Below are 20,235 nucleotides of genomic sequence, written 5' to 3'. Positions count from 1 at the left end.
AAATACTCCATTGGAGAAGGAGGGGGGAAAAAACCTCCATTTGAGGTTAATCTCCCTGTGTCTATGACTGTGCAGTGACACCTGCTGTGTTTTGTCAATAAAGATGAAAGAAAAGAGTGTGACGCTTTTTTGTAGCCGTTCTTGTTTTATTAAAAATGCACAGAGTAGGCATCTAAGGAATACTTTTTGTTATCTTACCAGAGACAAATTACCCAACAAAATGATCGGCACTGAAGTTCCTATAATCGTTAAGGTTGTTTTCCAATGATGGCATGATGAATTTTGACCCAAGAAATGTATCCAGTTTGAAAAAATGGAATAATTACTGGGATAAGACACTGCAATCTGAAAAACCCAACAGATGTAGGTTAGAAATGGTAATTTCTTTATGAGAGCACCTGCTGAAAGACATGAACAATGACACCAAACATTTAGACACTAAAATTTAAAAATCGAGGGGATATGAGTATAATTGAAATGCCAAAGATTGATAGTGAGAGAGTAAGTAGAAATAGTAAAAATTTTATCAGAGAGCAGATGTAGAATATTCTTTCATAGGAATATAATTTGCTGGAGCCTGAGTTCCGTCTATCGGCTATAGCGATCATACATATTTTACAAGGTGATTATGATAAAACTTTAAAGGCCTCATCTTTTGTTTCAATAATGTCAAGTTAAAGAGAACTTTTATCTATTTCGACATTAAAAGAGTATTAAATTAAGGGTTTATCTCTTCAGCAGCCTGGATCACAGCTTTATAGCCCCTATTAAAGAATGTTGTTAAATGCCTGTGATTCCTGAATAGAAAGAGGTTTGACTTGTAAAATGTATTGTGATTTAGAGTAGACTTAATTAACATGTATGTCTTTTCATAAGCCTCTGACTCTGTTTTTTTTTAACTTGAAGTAAGGTTATTTTTCGGTGACTTATGTTCTTCATTTCTAGCATGAGGAAACACTGATGTTATGAACAGGCTTTGTGAGTACAGAATTGCATATATAAAAGGTAGCCATATGATTGCATATATGTAAGGTAGCCATCCATTGTGTTCTAATCCAAACGGTTAACCACAGAAAGTAGTAACATGATAACATGATGTTATGTTATTGGATTCAGGAAAGAATGAAACATGATTCCTTTATTTAATAGATGTTTGTTGATTTCAGCTCTGTGCTAGACATTGTTCTAGGTGCTATGAATTCAACAGTCAACAAGACTCTGCCCCAAAACTTCCATTCTAGCGAAACTTGCTCAAACATTCCTGGAGGCACCACCATACTAGGGAAGACAATCAGAGGTAATTGAGTCTCTCATTTTTAATTATATCAACAGAATATAGAGGCCTGAAAACACATCTTTCCATTAACTTCTCTATTCTTCCATTAAATAACCTTTCCTCCCTCATTAACAATGCATAGTTTATTTCCTAAGTAGCCTAATAAAGACTTAACCTAAACTGATAAAGTTCATCAACCTGTTGTAAGACAAGGTCACCAGAAAAACTGCCTGTTCTCCTTGGGAATAAGGAAACTTTCATAATTCCATGAACATTTGCTAAATTCTTGCCTTGCATCATTGACATTATTTATAGATTGACTACTTGCACAAATTCCAATGATTTCATAGTGAGATAATTTTAAAATCTTATGGAGGGAGTTCTTGTTTCTCCCAGTGGAATGTAGATTCATAGAGTATTAGAACCAGCATAGACCGAAGGGATCATCCCGTTGTGGTCAACTTAGAGATGAAGACCCTGGGCCCAGAGAAGGTAAGTGATGGGTGATGGAGCAGCTCAGTGATGCCAGAGTGGTCATTGTTGGAGCCTTGGTCGTAGGACGAGGTTCAATGCTCATCCTATGATGTGCGGATTTCTGATTGAGCTTCTGGTCATTTATCCTAGGTTGCAGAACGCCCTGGAAAAGAAGAATTTTGTTCTCCTCCCTATACTCATTACGAAGTTCCCCCAACTTTCTATCGATCGGCCATGCTCCTTAAGCCCCAGCTGGGATTGGGTGCGATGTCACGTTTACCGTCTGCCAAGAGCAGGATCCTGATTGCGAGTCAGAGGTCTTCGGCGAGTGCCATCCACCCACCAGGAACCATAGCCGCAGCTGCCAGTCTCTACAGTTCCGACCCTGCAGGTAACCAATGCAGCAGGGACTGCTTTTCCTGCTGTGCTTTAAAATAGTGAGCGAATAAAATGAGGGTAGCTGTCTGAAGTAGGAATGCCTCTCCTTCTTTAGAAGGGCCTTTTCCCCTTCTTCCATTTGCTTGTAGATATGGACACTTGTCGAGACTCCTCTATCTACCACTGTCTTCCTCTGCATCACCCTTAAAATGACGGCCCTTATAATCACCACTTTACAGCTTTTAGTTTCTCCCTCCCCTGATGCATCTTATGGACCAGGGTTCAAAAGATTGTTTCTGTAAAGGGCTACATAGTATTAATAAGTATTTTAGGCTCTCTGGGCCATAATGATCTGTGTTGTAACTACTTAGCATGAGAGTAGCCAGAGACAGTATGTGCATGCATGGGTGCAACTGTGTTTCAACACAGCTTACTTTGCACAGATACAGGCACACCTGGGAGATGCTGTGGCGTCAGTATTTGCTTCACGCAATAAAGCGAGTTTTGAGGGTTTGTGTGTGTGTGTATGTGGTTTCCCAGTGCACCTAAAAATTATGTTCACGCTGTGTGTGCTCAGTCTCTCAGTCGTGTCCGGCTCTTTGTGAACCCATGCACTGTAGCCCACCAGGCTCCTCTGTCCATGGATTTTCCAGGCAAGAGTACTGGAGTGGGTGGGGTAGCCATGCCCTCCTCCAGGGGGATCTTCCCGACCCAGGAATTGAACTCACGTCTCCTGTTTCTCCTCCATTGCAGACAGATTCTTTACCCACTGAGCCATCTGGGAAGCACTGGAGTCTATTAAATGTGCAATAACATTATGTATTAAAAAGCAGTGTATCTACCTTAATTAAGAGCTGTTTATTTATAAAAAATCTGAACCATCATCTGAGCCTTCAACAAATCATGCTAATAACATCAAATATGAGTGATCACGGATCAGCATAACAAGCATAATAGTAATTTAAAAGTTTGAAATACTGTGAGAGTTACCAAAATGTGACACAGAAACATGAAGTGAGCAAATGCTGGTTGGAAAATGGCGCTGATAGAGTCCTCGAGGGGGGGTGCCATAAACTTCTGATTTATTTAAAAATGCAGCATTTGTGGAGTGCAGTAAAATGAGGTATGTCTGTAGGGGACTGGATTTGGCCTGCGGAGAGAGACCTTCCTGCAGTACAGCAGTGACCGTTTCACTCTTTTCAGCTTTTACACGTCTTGGACAACCCATGTTTGCCCACAGAATGGCCCTGCCCCAGCCCCGTCCTGTTCTGCCCTGGCTGGACCATGTCCCTCCACTGATGTTCTCTGCTCTTCTCTTTCTGTCTGTCTGTCCCTTCTTCTGCTCATGTCATTTCCTCTAAGTTTTACTTTATTGTCCTATCTTATTACAGAAATAATACATACCTGTTGTAAAAAATTTTGAATATAGAAAAATATAAAGATAGAAAGTCACTGTACTTACATTTTTAGCATCCAACCAGAGTTAATATTATGGAAATTGTTCTTCCCACGTGTTTCTTTCTGTGCATGCTTTAATAGCTGAATTAATACTGAATGTGAATTTTGATTTTTCCCACTAATATTATATTGTAGGCATTTCCTATGCTGTCAGTGTTTTAGAAATATTTTAATGGCAGCATGAGATTCTGTTTTATTCACTTACTTATTGTTTTAACAAATTCTGGGTGGTTATTATGTACTAATAGTTGTAAATCGAGGGCTGCAGCACTGAGCAGAGAACTCCTGCCTTTGTGCAACTTAGTCTAATGGATGAAATAGACAGTAAAAAAGCACAAAGATAAATGCATTATTAGAGATTATGATAAGTGTTAGGAAAGCGAGAAACATAGTGCTTTGAGAAATTGCAACCGTAAGAGTGTTACATGAATGGGACAAACGTGGTTCTGGGCAGCCTCTTGGAGGAGGAGAAGAATGGGTGGGGAATAGAATCAGAATTTACTTATGCAAATTGGGCTTTGCTCATTCTCCACTGTCTTCCATAATGTTGCAATTTGGATCTTTGAATTTATTTGTTTTTTTTCATATTCTTCTCTTAGATTATCTGAAGTGTAATTGTTGCATAAATGCAGATTCCAAACATTTTTTAAGGCTGACTTATTTCGTAGAAAATGTGTAGTAATTATTTTTATACTGTTGTTGAAACACTTCTCAATGCCACACCCTTGCCAGTGTTGAGTATTACCATTACAATGATTATCACTACTACTGCTGTTATTATTGTATTTCTTTTTAAAAATGTTATATTTTACTTGGCTGCATTGGGTCTTAGTTGTGGCATGCAAACTCTTAGTTGTAGCATGTGGGGTTTCTGACCAGGGATCACACCCAGGCCCCTTGCATTGGGAGCATGGAGTCTTAGCCACTGGCCCACCAGGCAAGTTCCTGCAATTCTTTTATTACTAGTGGAAGAACACATTTTTTAATCTGTTTGTCATTTTGTGAGTTGTTATTTACTCAGGTGATTACTGGTCGTCATAGTGGTTAGTTGTTTTCTTGGCAAGCACTGCTATAAAAATCAGATAATTTTTTTACTGGTTCCCATGATGTGTGTGTATTATGATGGATCTACCTGCTGTTACAGGACTGCTGCAGGTTAATTATGTGTTCAGTCACTCATTCAACAATTAGTGCTGTGGCGCAGTTACGTGTCAACCTTGTTCTAGGTGTGGGATAAAGCCGTGAAAACAGAAAAAAGTCCTGGTTCTTGTTTTAGAATTTCAGGATGGGAGTGGGCACACTTCTTTTTTTTAGTGGATAAATAAATCACGTTGTTTATCGGGAGCAGTTGTTCAGTCGCTCAGTCACGTCCGACTCTTTGCGACCCCATGAATTGCAGCATGCCAGGCTTTACTAGTATTGAAGAAAATGAATCAGAGAAGGATGAGTAGGAAGTTTGGGTCAGGAAGAAGGGGGATTCCAATTTTATTTTTTGAAGAAGTAGTTTTAAATGTTTATTTAAGCATCTACTTGCATTTTCTGCTCCCTTTATGTTTTTATGGCTTTTTTGGTTGTTGTTTTATTTTCATTTATTGTATATATTTCTTTGGTCATGCTCCATGGCACTCAGGATCTTAGTTCCCTGACCATGGGTGGAACCTGAGCCCCCTGCATTGGGAACGTGGAGTCTTAACCACTGGTCCACCAGGGAAGTCCCAGGATTCCAATTTTAAATAAAGTGGTTGGGAAAGGTCTTCCTGAGAGATGACCTTTAAGCCAGTCCCCAAAGGAGGGCAGGGAGGAAAGAGCCAGTGCAAAGGCCCTGGGGTGGCAGGAAGGCCAGGGAGGCTGGAGCTGAGTGAGTGGGCGGGAGGACGGGCTGAGAATGTGAGTATACAGGTGAATTAGCATGGAGGGGACTTGCAGGAGGCCTCAGAAGGTCATCAACCTTTGACTCTGAGTGAGGAAACCATTGGAGGCTTTGGAAGCGGGGAAGTGAGGCAGTGTGATCAGAGTTTTGCATCAACAGGACCTCTCTCAAGTCCCAGGTTGAGCGCATGCCCTAAGGGGACAGTTTGTCTGTGTTATCTCCTTTCCCTGCCCCACACACTGCCCTCAACTCTACAGACCTTGATCTGTATTTCAGCTCCCTGTGATGGACAGACTCTGAGCCCCTCCTGCAGCTGCTCTGGCATGGACCATGCCTCCAGGCAGAGGGAGTGGCAGTGATCAGGCTCCTCTCTTCATTTTCCTTCTCCAAAGGGTCACATTCCTATGTTGGCTGTTGCACAATTTCTTCCGAGTCCTCCATGATAGACTATCCCACTGGGACCCCTTACCCATTTCCTGTGTGTGTGTGTGTGTGTGTGTGTGTGTGTGTTAGTCACTCAGTTTTGTCTGACCCTTTATGACCCCGTAGACTATAGCCCACCAGGCTCCTCTGTCCATGAGATTTCCCAGGCAAGAGTACTGGAGTGGGTTGCCATGCCCTCCTCCAGGGGATCTTCTTGATCCAGGGATCCAACCCACATCTTTTATGTCTCCTAAATTGGCAGGCGGGTTCTCTACCAGTCTATGTGGGGAGCATCATGGCTTTAGTGTGGCTTAAAAGAACCAGATATGCTATAAATACAAGCTAGTCCACAAAGCATGTTCTCCCAGTTTCTTTGTTATAAATTAGTACTCTTTCCTAAGACCCTTAAAATTTTACAGATCTTAAAGTGATTCTGCTGAAAAATAAACCTAAGCACTTCCTTACTTTGTACATAATTTCTTGTTTTGTGTATGGTGTTTTCTGACTCTACAGTCAGGCATAAACCTATGAAGTTTCACTGTCAAACTCAAGATGCTGTTTAAGTTCTCAAAGGACAACAGCAAGACTGCTAGTTACCTCTGTTTGTTGTTGAGTCGCTCAGTCCTTTCCGACTCTTGTGACCCCGTGGACTGTAGCCTGCCAGGCCCCTCTGTCCATGGGATTTCCTAGGCAGGAATACTGGAATGGGTTGCCATTCCCTTCTCCAGGGGATCCTCCTGACCCCAGGAATTGAACCCAAGTCTCCTGTGTCTTCTGCACTGGCAGGTGGATTCTTTACCACTGAGCCACTGGGGAAGCCCCAGTTACCTCCCTCTAGGTGGACATAAAATCTGTCTTAGTGAAACCTAAGATTGAATATAAAAACAATCTGTTAAGAAAACACAATTTTTTATTAGATCCTTCACTACTTGGCTCAGACGATAAAGCATCTGCCTGCAATGCAGGAGACCCTCCTGGTTCAGTTCCTGGAGAAGGAAATGGCAACCCACTCCAGCACTCTTGCCTGGAAAATCCCATGGACGGAGGAGCCTGATAGGCTACAGTCCATGGGGTCGCAAAGAGTCGGACAAGACTGAGCGACTTCACTACTAAAGAGTTAAAAAGGCAGTTCTTTACTGTACTGCATTTTTAGTAGATTTATATATGTTTTGTGTTCCTTTTTTCTGAAAAACATCTCTCATGGCCTAATATGTTATGTAAAAATTGTTAACTTATATAGTGTACGCCGTGTCAGGATATAATTTGTATTCATGGAAATATGTATACCCAACGTTGCTGAAAGCCTGGCAGTTTCATGTCAACTGGTGCACCCTGAGAGAACTGTAATATTTTTTGAGAGGGATAGTTAAATGTCAGAATACAGTTTTTAAAAGACGAGATGAGAATACTTTACTCTAGAAATAATCAGAGAAGTTCAGTCAGAAAAGGTAAGTTGAGACAGTTTTTTTCAGCTTATTTTGTTATGAATTCTTCTTGTTAAAAGGAAATTTTATTTTGGAGCTCAACATACTGGGTAAACTTGCCTCTTTGGTAAATTTTTTCAAAAGGCAGGTTGAATCCTGCCAAATTTTAAAATGTAGGGCAATCAAGTTAATGTCACATATATTGAAGGAGAAGTAAACTTGATTGGAACAATTTAACACAGAAGCATAGTATTAATTTTTGAAAAGCCTGAGCGGTCATGATAATGTCAGAATGGAAGCTCTTCGTATAGTGACCAATATTTGGAATGTAATCAGTGAATCCAGTATCTCTCACCTGGCCTCCCAGGTCTCCAAGGGCAGGTCTCCCTGCTGGAGCCTGTTTGTATCTTTCTTTCTTTTCATGCTGGTCTCCGTACCCCCGCCTCATGGCCTCCTTTCAGCTCTTTATGCATTTCAACCCCTTCCTGACAAAAGGCTCCTGTGGTCAGCACGCCTTCTAGAACACACTTCCTCCAGCACACTCCAAGACTAGCCCTGTCTTCTCCTTCAGGTTTCAACATAAATGTCATGGCTCCAAGGACTTCCCTCGTGGTCCCATGGTTCGTACTTTACTTCCCAATGCAGGGATCCCTGGTTGGGGAATCAAGATCCCACATGCCTCATGCCCGAAACATAAAACAGAAGCAATATTGTAACAAATTCAGTGAAGACTTTAAAAGTGGCCCACATCAAAAAAAAAAAAATCTTAAAAAGACATAAATGTCATGGCCCTGGAAAGAGACCTGACTGTGATCCCCCTATTCAGGGCCCCTTCCCAATCAGGTACTTTGTAACACATTTTCCTGTTTGTCTCCTTCACCAGTTTATATCATGGCCTGTGATTCTTATTTTGCCTTTGCACACTGGCCATCTCTCACCCCACTGCAGTGCATAGTCTATGAGAAAAAGTGAAAGTCACTCAGTTGTGTCTGACTCTTTGTGACCCCATGGACTATCCAATCCATGGAATTCTCCAGGCTGGAATACTGGAGTGAGTAGCCTTTCCCAGAGGATCTTCCCAACCCAGGGATCGAACCCAGGTCCCCCACATTGCAGGCAGATTCTTTATCAGCTGAGCCACAGGGAAGCCTGAGAATGCTAGAGTGGATAGCCTGTCCCTTCTCCAGCAGATCTTCCTGACCCAGGAACTGAACCAGGGTCTCCTGCATTGCAGGCAGATTCTTTACCATCTGAGCCACCAGGGAAGCCCAGTCCGTGAGAACAGGCATTTAGAACTGCAATATCTTTTGAATAAATGGTAAGAGTAGCAGTAGCAGTGGGAGCTCTTGTGTTTGTTTTTTTTTTGTTTGTTTTCATCATTAGGGAAAGTTGATAAAGTGCTGAGATGATTTGGAGCAGAAAGCAGGCAAATTAAGGACAGATAGTAAATATTTTAAGCTTTGTGGGCCAAACAGCCTCTGTTACAACTACTCCACTCTGCCATCATTAGAGCAGAAGTGGCCACGCCAAGTGAACGAGTGTGGCCAGGTTCCAGTAAAGCTCTTTTTACAGAAATAAATGGCCAACCTGCGGGCTGTAGTTTGCTGACCGAATGCGGTTTCAGAGAGTCACCAGTGTTTGAGATGTTCACATCGTTCCTTTATCCAGTATTTTATTCATTCTGTTGTTGAGCAGAGGTTTTCTGGTGTGGGCCAGGTGCTGGTCTGTGTTTGGGATGCACAGATTATATAGCCCAAACTTGGCAAAAATATATAGAGAGATACAGTAATTACAATAGGAAGAGAGATGCATTTGATAGAGATTTTCAGAATGCACATGAGCAGGGTACCCAACTCAGCTTGGGCAGGTGGGGACTCTGGAAGGCTTTTCCAGATGAGGAGATGAGATGAGTTTTGCAGGATGAATAGGAGTTTACCAGAAGGGGTAAAGGTAGCATGCATATACCTGTCAGAGAGAGAGGTCATGAGTTTGGTGATGCAGATCCCTTACAGGGACCGATTACTCAGTCAGAAGTACCGGAAAATGCTTTATAGGGTGGGGATGGGGGTGGACACTTAGTCATTGGACACAGGCAGGGCTCGAAGTTCCTTGGGGACATTTGGGTAGAAATCTCCAAAGGGCAGAAATGGGGACTGGAGAGAGGTCTACGCCAAAGGTCAACATGGGAGTCGTTGTCCCCACCTTGATGCGAGCAAATGGGTAAGAGAGGGAGAACAGAGTAAGGAAAAGGTCACAAAGGGACCGTGTGCCCACATCTGAGGGGTAACTGAAGGAAGAAGCCTGCAAAAGGCAGGACACCCACCTCAGGGTGGGTGGCTGGTGGGGGACAACGGGGAAAATGCAGTGTTTTAGTCTAATGAAGAGGGAGCATCCAAGGCAGAAAAATGGTCAAATCTGTCTCACAGGAGACAGGACAAGTAAAAATGCAAAGAGGTGGTTGGGACGGGAAATTAGGAAGCAGTTGGTGACCTAGTTTTGAATGAGCAATTTTAGTAGAATGTGGGGGTGGAAGTCACATATTAGTGAGTTGAGAAGTGAATGAAAAGTGAGGGAATGGAGGCAATGAGAATAGACTCCTGTTTCTAAAAACGCCCCAGTGAAGAAGAGAGCGCGGTGCTCGCTGCCAGGGGAGGGAGGTTGTGTTTTGTTTTGTTGTTCAGACTGTGACCCAGGGGATCTTCCCAACCCAGGGGTCAAACCCATGTCTCCTGAATTGGCAGGCAAATTCTTTACCACCAAGTCACCTGGGAAGCCTCCCCCCTGCCAAATAAAAAATAGAATGAAAATAGTTTATTGGCATCATTTAAGTGCCATATCATTATTTTTATCATCAGTTCAGTTCAGTCACTCAGTCATGTCCTACTCTTTGTGACCCCATGAATTGCAGCACGCCAGGCCTCCCTGTCCATCACCAACTCCCGGAGTTCACCCAAACTCATGTCCATCGAGTCAGTGATGCCATCCAGCCGTCTCATCCTCTGTTGTCCCCTTCTCCTCCTGCCCCAAATCTCTCCCAGCATCAGAGTCTTTTCCAATGAGTCAACTCTTCACATGAGGTGGCCAAAGTATTGGAGTTTGAGCTTCAGCAACAGTCCTTCCAATGAATATTCAGCACTAATTTCCTTTAGAATGGACTGGTTGGATCTCCTTGCAGTCCAAGGGACTCTCAAGAGTCTTCTCCAACACCACAGTTCAAAAGCATCAATTCTTCGGAGCTCAGCCTTCTTCACAGTCCAACTCTCACATCCATACATGACCACAGGAAAAACCATAGCCTTGAGTAGACGGACCTTTGTTGGCAAAGTAATGTCTCTGCTCTTTAATATGCTCTCTAGGTTTCCTTCCAAGGAGTAAGCGTCTTTTAATTTCATGGCTGCAATCACCATTTTTATCATGGTTTTACTTAATTTCATGAGAACTACATAGCATCTACCAAGAAAAATTTAAATCCAGTGGGAAAACATCCCTGTAAAGATAAACCAACAGTGAGATTGCTGAGATGGTCAAAGAGATGAAGAAGGAAATGGCAACCCACTCCAGTATTCCTGCCTGGAGAATCCCATGAACAGAGGAGACTGGTGGGCTACAGTCCCTGAGGTCACAAAGAGTCGGATACGACTCAGCACGGACACGTGCACACGTGGTCAAGGAGCATGTGGCGTAACTGTGGTTCCTTTGGAGTCTTAATGACACCGGATGACCTTGGGACATATCTTGGAGGCTTCCGAAGAACATTCAGTTTGTTTTGCCACTTTTACTATCAACAGTTTGTCTCTCAGTATCACTGGTACTACGTACTGCTGAAATGGACTTTGGGAGTGGCTGTGTTTTTACTGTGCGTTTGGCCATCCCAACTTTGGTTTACTTTTGTTGCGACTGAGCATGCCTAATAATGCCCTGCAGGAATTAGTACAAAGGCAAATTTCCTCAGCCAGGACCCAGAGATAGCTTCAGTGGCTCTGGGGTGGGTCACAGGCTTAACAACTATTCTACTTATTTGGACAAACACTGTTAGTATACATAATCAATATTGAGCACCTACTGTTTGTCAAGTTGTTTTAGGCCCTTAGGATACAACCGTGAACAAGACAGATGAGATTCACAGGCAGTTAGGATGCAGTTGATCAGTGCTGCGACCACAAAGTCTTCTGGGCCCAGGAGAACAGAGGAGGGGATCTAACCCTAAGTTGGGGGGCAGGAAAGTTTTTCGGGTGTAGTGTGGTATGAAGGAGTGAAGGATTTGATGTTATTCTTATGTAACTTCCCTTCCTCTTTCTCCTGGGAAGGATGTGTTGTTTCCTTGTTTGTTTTGCTGGAGTACATCCTTGGTAATTTCCAGAGAGAGTTCAAGGAAAGCAAACTCGCTGAGATTTTGCCTTTCTGAAACTATCTTTAGTCTGCATTCACTAGATCAAATAGCATTTTCTGGGTTGAAAATGAATTTCTTTCAAAACATGCAGACTTCCTAGTGTTGCTCAAAAGAAACGTGGTGCCTATCTGAGAATTTTTTGGGGGGTTGGGGTAGGAGACCTGCTTTTATTTCTCTCCAAAAGCTTTAGAATCGTCTCTTATCCTTGGTGTTTTAAAAATTCCCTGTGTGTGTGTGTGTGTGTGCGTGCGTGCACACTGTGTGTCGTACAGAGTGTGAGAGAACATGAGAGAGAGAGGGAGAGACAGAAGTACAGCAGACAGAGACAGGAACTCAGAGAGGTGGAGGAAGGAAGGGAGGGTAAATTGATTTATCTTGCTAGGACTTGCTAAACTCTATTTCCCTTCAGCATTGGACAGTCATCTCATCATCTTGTGTTCTTATTCAGTCCAACTTCTCTGTTTTCTCTGTCTTCCTGGGATTTCTGTTATTTGGTATTTGGACCTCCCAAAGTGGTGACTTATGTCTAATTTTTCTTTCATTTAAAAAAAAAAATTAAGATTTGTTTTCATGTGGACCATTTTTGAAATCTTTATTGAATTTGTTACCATGTTTTCATTTTTTTTTTTTTTGGCTGAGAGACATGTGGGATCTTAACTTCCCAGGCAGTTCAGTTCAGTTGCTCAGTTGTGTCCGACTCTGCGACCCCATGAACTGCAGCACGCCAGGCCTCCCTGTCCATCACCAACTCCTGGAGTTTACTCAAACTCACGTCCATCGAGTCAGTGATGCCATCCAACCATCTCATCCTCTGTCGTCCCCTTCTCCTCCTGCCTTCAATCTTTCCCAGCATCAGGGTCTTTTCCAATGAGTCAGCTCTTTGCATCAGGTGGCCAAAGTATTGGAGTTTCAGCTTCAGCATCAGTCCTTCCAATGAATATTCAGGGTTGATTTCCTTTAGGATGGACTGGTTGGATCTCCTTGCTGTGCAAGGGACTCTCAAGAGTCTTCTCCAACACCACAGTTCAAAAGCATCAGTTCTTTGGTGCTCAGCTTTCTTTATAGTCCAGCTCTCACATCCATACATGACTACTAGAAAAACCATAGCCTTGACTAGATGGACCTTTGTTGGCAAAGTAATGTTTCTGTTTTTAAATATGCTGTCTAGGTTGGTCATAACTTTTCTTCCAATGAGTAAGCATCTTTTAATTTCACGGCTAAAGTCACCATCTGCAGTGATTTTGGAGCCCAGAAAAAGAAAGTCTGTCACTGTTTCCACTTCCCGGTGAGTGAAGTCCCTCAGTCGTGTCCGACTCTTTGCAACCCCATGGACTGTAGCCTACCACGTTCCTCTGTCCATGGGATTTTCCAGGCAGGAGGACTGGAGTGGGTTGCCATTTCCTTCTCCAGAGGATCTTCCTGACCCAGGGATTGAACCCAGGTCTCCTGCATTGTAGGCAGACGCTTTACCATCTGAGCCACTTCCCAACCAGAGATCAAACCCGTACCTCCTGCATTGGAAGGCCAAGTCTCAACCATTGGACTGCCAGAGAAGCCTCTATAGTTTTTCTTATGTGTTCTCTCTTTCTTCATGCTTTTCCTCATTTTAGACAATCTCACTGGGCTTTATTTTCTAATGCTTCTCTTGAAAGCCTTGTTTTGGCACATCTTCCTGATGTCTGATTGCGTCTTTTCATAGCAGATTTCTGTTTCTTTTATTGTTGCAACATCTTCCCAAATTTCTCTAAGGGTGCCTCTTTCAAGACATCTCCTGTTGCCTAAATTCCCTCTGTAGTCTCAGGGGCAGATTTTGTTTCTCTTGACTTTTTGGTTGCTTGGGTTGTGCAGGAAGCGCTTCTTAAAGTCTTTGTGATCAGTCACACTTGCTATTGACTTGGATGAACTTGAAGTCCATTTGTTCGCACTCTGTAGGAGTCTGTTTCCCCTCACCCTGGGGCTTGGCCCTGGTGGGCAGGTGGAAGGTAAATTCCTGGTTCTGGGTGCTGCATGGGCAGATGAAGGCCAGGGGTTCTTCCCCTGTCTCCCTCCCTGTCTCAGCCTCTCCCCCCTCCTTCCCGGGATCCGAGGCTCTGTGGCCCTGGCTGTCTGGGTGGAGGTCAGCGCGCACTCCCTCTACTGCAGCACGGACGGCTCTTCTGTCTGCTGCAGCCTGCACGTCTCCTCTGCCCGCCAGCCAGGGACCTCTGTTTCTGTTCCAGAAATTGTTGAAATAGCTGCCTCAGTAAGTAGCTCTTTTCTCTCTCTTGTCCTAGGTTTAAATATGTAAATTGCTTAAGAGAAAGAAGTCAATAAATGTTAGCTCTTATTATGAACTGTACTTCTTCAAATTGAATGACTCTGACTTTAAGGCATCTTTGGTAAGAAAGGGACAAACTGCCTGCGTTCTGTCCACCACCGCGACCTGGCAAGTCTCCTTTTCCATGTAAGTCTAGTCACCAGCACCTCGTAGGGCGCTATTCAGTAGTGTGAGATGGCTGTTTCCTCAGGCTTGCAGAAGAATTCTGAGAACTGTGCTGTTAAACGCATTCCGTAGAGATGCTATATCATCATAATCTCCTGAGTCTTTTCTGTAGCCAAGAACGTAAGGGCTTTGATTTTTTTCCTCTGTTTTGCAGTGTGACAGCCGGTTATCAGAAAGCAGATGATTCAAGGGCATTTGCTCATAAAAATATTGTTCCTTTCAGTGAGCTTTGAGATGCTGATGGTTTCCCCAAGAATCACGGATATAAATAGAATCTAAGGCTTTCTCCATCCACACGTATACCCACAGCAGTTTAAAAGTGTTGGTAGGTTTAGAGTCATTTACAAATAATTGACTGACTCTGCCATTTCTGTAAGGTGTCCCCATACAAGGTCGCCTGTATTTGATATCTCTGTTTAAACAACTTCTAAATGTATGCCGATCTGTCCATCAAAAGTATGGCATTTGTAGAATTTATATTACTTGTCCCTTCCTCCAATGTCCTTCTGTTTGCAGCACTCTCTCAAGCCTGCACCCAACCCTCCGCTTTCCAATTCCCATTTCTTACCCAAAGCCTTTGAGAAATTTATACACTCACCAGTTATGTATAGAGAGGTCAGCGCTCCCCGCTGCTGCTGCTAAGTCGCTTCATTCGTGTCCGACTCTGTGCGACCCCATAGACGGCAGCCCACCAGGCTCCCCCATCCCTGGGATCCTCCAGGCAAGAACACTTGAGCCCTAGTGGTGATTTAATTCTATGGTGGAAAATACATCACTGGATGTATGTGAATCTCTGGATTAAATCCAGCCACTTCAGGTGAGGCAGCAAGATCTAAACAGAAATGAGGATGTAGATACTCAGATCCTAGTTAGACTCTGATAATGCAAAAATGAATGGCCCTGGTGGCTCAGACGGTAAAGTGTCTGCCGGCAATGCAGGAGACCTGGGTTCGATTCCTGGGTTGGGAAGATCCCCTGGAGAAGGAAATGGCAATCCACTCCAGCACTCTTGCCTGGAAAATCCCATGGACGGAGGAGCCTGATAGTGCAAAAATGCTTGGTCTCAGTGTTTTAGAGTACTATAAGAAAGTAAAACTCAAGATTTGGACCTCAATTAAAGACATACTGCATATGTAGGTTTATTTGGTTTTGCAGATTACTTATTGCTCAGTTAGCAGTATTCTGTCTTTACCTTTAGATCCATCCCTTTGCAGCTCTAAAAACATGAACCAAACCAAACCAAAATAAAACAACTTTCACTAGTTCCCTTTCTAGCCTGGGTATAAAATAATGCCAATGACCTGGATTGTGAACAGACACACCTGTCATGAGGTGAGCATTAAACTTAAAAATAATTTCAGGCATTGCTTTAGATTTTCCTGAAGTCTCACCAAAGGGTTTTATTGTCATCTCTTTGCTTCATCACTGGACATGTATTTCTGACAGTGACCTGGGTCTCATCTTGGCCCAGAAGCCGTTTCTTAATTTTGATCTTGTTTATCATTTAGAGATGCTTTGAATTTTCAGTGTGTCATAACTTCTTAATGTTTAACCATTACTTTATGTTCACATCTTTAGCTTGTCTCTCCACTGTTCTTTTTTTTTTTTTACCAGAATAGTAAGTAGCTGGGTAGCATCTTCATCTCTCTGCCTGGAAATCTCCTTAGCCAGAGTCCTGAATTTTTTAGATACAATTTCTACATTCCATGCCACAGCAGGTAACATTGTTGCTAAACTTTCAGCCACCCTTAACAAGGACTCACTTTCCATCAGTTCCCTCACTTTGAACCCTCACCAACAGCTTCCTCAAAGGCCTTCCTGGGAGTGCGGCTGTCTTAACCACTGGAGCACCAGGGAAGCCCCAGGATATACATTTTTAGATGTAGTTTCGTTTCTGTCATTATAATGGGTAGATGGTTTTATCTTCATTTTTCTTTTTTCCTTTATAATTTATGTATTTATCTTTGGTTGCTCTGGTTCTTCCTTGCTGTGCCTGCAGACTTTTCTCTAGTTGCGGTGAACAGGGGATACTCTCCAGTTGCTGAGTCCGGGCTTCTCACTGCAGTGGCTTCTCTTGTTGCAGAGCATGGGCTCTAGCCTCAGGGGCTTCAGTGGTTGTAGCTCATGGGCTCTAGAGCTCTGGCTTAGTAGTTGTGGCTCAGACTTAGCTGTTTTGTGGCACATGGGATCTTCCTGGACCAGGGAGCAATCCCTATGCTGAATTAGCAAGTGGATTCTTACCCACTACACCATCAGGGAAGTCCTGTCCTCATGTTTTATATGAGGAAACCGATTCAGAGAGTTGGAGTCTGTCCTGAGATTATACATTTGATGTTACCATCAAACCCAGATCTTTAGTACAATCCTGAAACCTGCCACTTCCTTTCTTTCTTTAATTGTGTCTTTCTCATCTCCTGTGGGATGGTTGCAGGTTTAACATTAAAAGCTTTTGCTTATTATCTCCCAAGGTGGAGGAAAAAGCAGTTGCTGTTTATTCTTATTTGAGAGTAAAGTGAGAGAGGATTTCTTTCTTAGCTACTTAAACAAAGTGAACCACCTCTCTACAAAATATCTGTGAAAGAAAAAAACCTGTTTTTAAAAGCAACTGGAAAGAACTATAATAAAAGTTTTTTAAAAATGATAGTTTGATTCATATAATGTGTTGTTCTATGTGTATAAATATACCAGAAAAAAACCCACTTCAGAAGCAAAATTAGGAGAAAATGGGCCTTGGATAAACACCCTGGGTTATTCCACTTGAAGATTTTGCCTTTCTTCCGCTCTTTGCTTCCCGTTGCACTCGGTCTGGCCTCTGTTTGGGCCTGTTTGACCCCTTATTCTAGACCATGGTTGTTTATCAACAAATGTCTCTACTCCAGTAGGTTGTAAGCCCCTCTTGGGGACCCCTGCTTTGTTTCTGAGTCTCCCATGGTGCCTTCTAAAGTGCCTTGGCCATGGTGGTGCCTGTCAACACATGTTGAATTGGATGGATATCCATTTACATTCTTAAAGTTTTTTTACTACCTGGGATATCAGAGACCTGGGACAACAATGGATGGACCGTTCTCAATATAGTATTGAGCCATAAAGCACCATAATCTCATTCTAGTTGATTGAGATATTTCTAGCATTCCAAAGTCATATTTGAAGGAGAATCAATACAAAAGGGGAAAAGGTAAGAACAAATAACAACTTTTCATTTTTCCTCTAAATGTGAAGATTTGCGTTCTTCAAAGGATTCATCTTTCAAAAGAAAACCAGGATTACTTTGAAACAGTGACACGTCTTTTTAGCACTTAATAGCAGCAAAATCTCTTTTGTTGTTCACACAGGAGTTTGTATCTTTGGCGGGGGTGGGGGGGCGGCAAAGTCTTGACAGAATGTAGAGCCTTCATGAAAATAAAAGACGTAAGCACACATAAGCTCCTTTGCATGGGATTTGAATATTTGATTCTAGAGGTCTTTTTGTAAGTGTTTAAATTAATTTTTGGAATTATTTAATTTCCCCATTATGGTCATATTCATTTGGAAGAGACTTTGATCTGCCATACAGAGCATCTCTTCCATCTGCCTGTTAGAAGAGGTTTTTGTGGAGAACTCACAATGACAGACCAAGTCCTCCATCTGCCATGGCCCTTTGAAAGTGAAGATGCTGATAGAATTTGTGACATTCATTGCTGCAGCTCAGTGTAAGCCTGTTACTGAACACAAGAATTATTTATTCTTTAAAAAGCTTCTGTTTTAATATAACAACTCCATTGATATATAATTCATAGGCTAGATAGGAGTCACCCTTTTAAAGGATGCAGTTCAGTGGTTTTTAGTCTATTCACAGAATTGGGCAACCACAACCACCATCAATTTTAGAGCATTTTTATAGAAACCCTGTGCCTGTTATCAAACCCTCCCCTTTTCCCCAAACTCCAGCCCCTGGCAACCATTAACCTACTTCCTGTCTCTATAGATTTGCCTCCCGTGGACATTGCATATAATTGAGTCATACAACATGCAGCCTTTTCTGTCTGGCTTCTTCCATTGGTTGTAATGCAGCGGTCCCCAACCTTTTTGGCAGCAGGGATGGAATTCATGGAAGACAGTTTTTCTATGAACTGGGGGGTGGTGGGGGGATGGTTTTGGGATAATTCAGGTGTGTTACATTTCTTGTGCAACTTTATTTCTATTATTATATTATTATGATGTGAGCTCCACTTCAGGTCATCAAGAATTAGATTCCGGAGGTTGGGGCCTCCTGCCTTAGTGTTTTCACGATTCATCCATATTGTAGCCATATCAGGGCCTTGGTCCGTTTTATGGCTGAGAAATGCTGCGTGTGTTGGCCTTCCCCAGTTAATGACCTTTGTGTTGCTTCCACTTTTTGTCCCTTATGATTTATGCAAATGCTCTCTCTCTCCCCCCTCCTCTCCTCTACCCTCAGTCTTTTTTCCCTTTGTTGTTTTTTCCTGGAGGTTCTTGTGCTCTGCTTGTATTGATATGTTTCTTCCAGAAAGCTTCAAACCAACATCCTCTGGGGTGGGACCACCCTATGGCAGTGGTTGCTTTATGGGATGCCAGGACCCTGGGTGGGTTTGAGTTAAGCTCTTTGGTGTCCACAGAGATGCCATGGGTGTTCTTTTTGATGACCCTGAGGATTGGGCTTCCCTGGTGGTTTGGCTCTAAAGATTCCACCTGCAGTGCAGGAGATGCAGGAGACTTGGGTTTAATCTCTGGGTCAGGAAGATCCCCTGGAAGAGGGCACAGCAACCCACTCCAGTATTCTTGCCTGGAGAATCCTATGGACAGAGGAGCCTGGCGGGCTACAGTCCATGGGTTACAGAGTCAACACAACTGAGCAACTAAGCAACCACCAGCACCTGGGGATCAGGATTTCTGTGTGACGGACACATAGGTGGCGCAGGTACTGCTGAGCCGTCTGCTCTTAGGAGTACAGACCGCTTGGCCTTGTTTCTTCTTTTTCACCCGAATGGCTGCTTTTTCATGAATGACTACCCAGTGGGCCCCTATATTACAAGGTAGCCTTTCCCCTGAGCCAAGCATCAGTCCCAACTCCTTTCCAAGACATGCACATAGGTCCTGGCAAAGATACGTGACCCAAGGTCACTCTCAGAAGGGCCCCAGTCCAATCCCATAGTCCTGTTCCTAAAAGCAGAAGTCAGGAAACCACAGGTGTACAGACCTCACTTGCGCTGGGCACAGGCATGACCCCAGCCTCCCCCTCAGGGGAGCTGTTGCCAGAGGAAGGGGCTCCATAGGCCAGCCTAGAGTCTGTTGGTTCTCTCTGTATTTCCACACCTTGTTGTTGTCAGTCATGTGTCAAACTCTTTGTGACCCAATGGACTGCAGCGCACCAGGCTTTCCTGTTCTTCACCTTTTCCTGGAGTTTTCTTAAACTCATGTCCAAGATGCTTTCTATATATAGACTGTTCACTGAAATTTTTACACCTTGAATTTTCTTTTCTTTTTTTAAACGAATGGTCCATTTCTTAAATTAATAGGCAACCCAATTGAGCTTTCAATCGATAATGAAGAGTTAATTGTAGCATAAGAACACTGATGAAGGGTCTGAACACAGTAAATATGGCTGCAGTGAAAGTTAAGTGGCTTGACTAGGAATATTATACAAAACAGCAGGCTGCTTGGCCCTTTCCCCCTTTAAGTGTCATTCAAGAGCATTTGTGTGTTGATAATGTTCTGGTCCTACCTGGTGTTGAGAGACTTCTCCTAGTATTGGGATGATCCTTGCAGTGGCTAGGTGTGGAGCTTGGCTGAAACACAGAAGGTGCTTAAATCATGGATTTATAATAATGCTTTATTATTTCAACATTAGCCGGCTTTGCATATAACTGGGAACTAATTTTGAAGTTTTGAATGCATTCTCAGTCACTAAGTTGTGTCCAACTCTTTTGTGACCCCATGGACTATATAGCCCACCAGGCTCCTCTGTCCATGGGATTCTCCAGGCAAGAATACTGGAGTAGGTTGCCATGTCCTTCTCCAGGGGCTCTTCCCCACCCAGGGATGGAAGACCTAGCATAGCCCAAA

The 20,235-nt window shown here is 43.1% G+C and overlaps 1 protein-coding gene across 3 annotated transcripts in view; it reads left to right on the top strand.

Moving 5' to 3' along the window:
• Positions 1 to 20,235, top strand: part of MTUS2 (microtubule associated scaffold protein 2) — a 388,969-nt gene that overhangs the window by 132,709 nt on the left and 236,025 nt on the right. For all 3 annotated transcript variants that reach the window (XM_061434861.1, XM_061434859.1, XM_061434858.1), the window contains one exon: positions 1,901 to 2,141. In XM_061434861.1, the coding sequence (XP_061290845.1) occupies positions 1,901 to 2,141 (241 nt within the window). The remainder of the gene's footprint in view (positions 1 to 1,900; positions 2,142 to 20,235) is intronic.

Source organism: Bos javanicus, chromosome 12 (genome assembly GCF_032452875.1).
Source record: "Bos javanicus breed banteng chromosome 12, ARS-OSU_banteng_1.0, whole genome shotgun sequence".
In the NCBI taxonomy this organism is placed as follows: Eukaryota; Metazoa; Chordata; class Mammalia; order Artiodactyla; family Bovidae; genus Bos; species Bos javanicus.
Note: the sequence above shows the minus strand (reverse complement) of the source record. Positions and strands in the feature narration are given on the sequence as shown.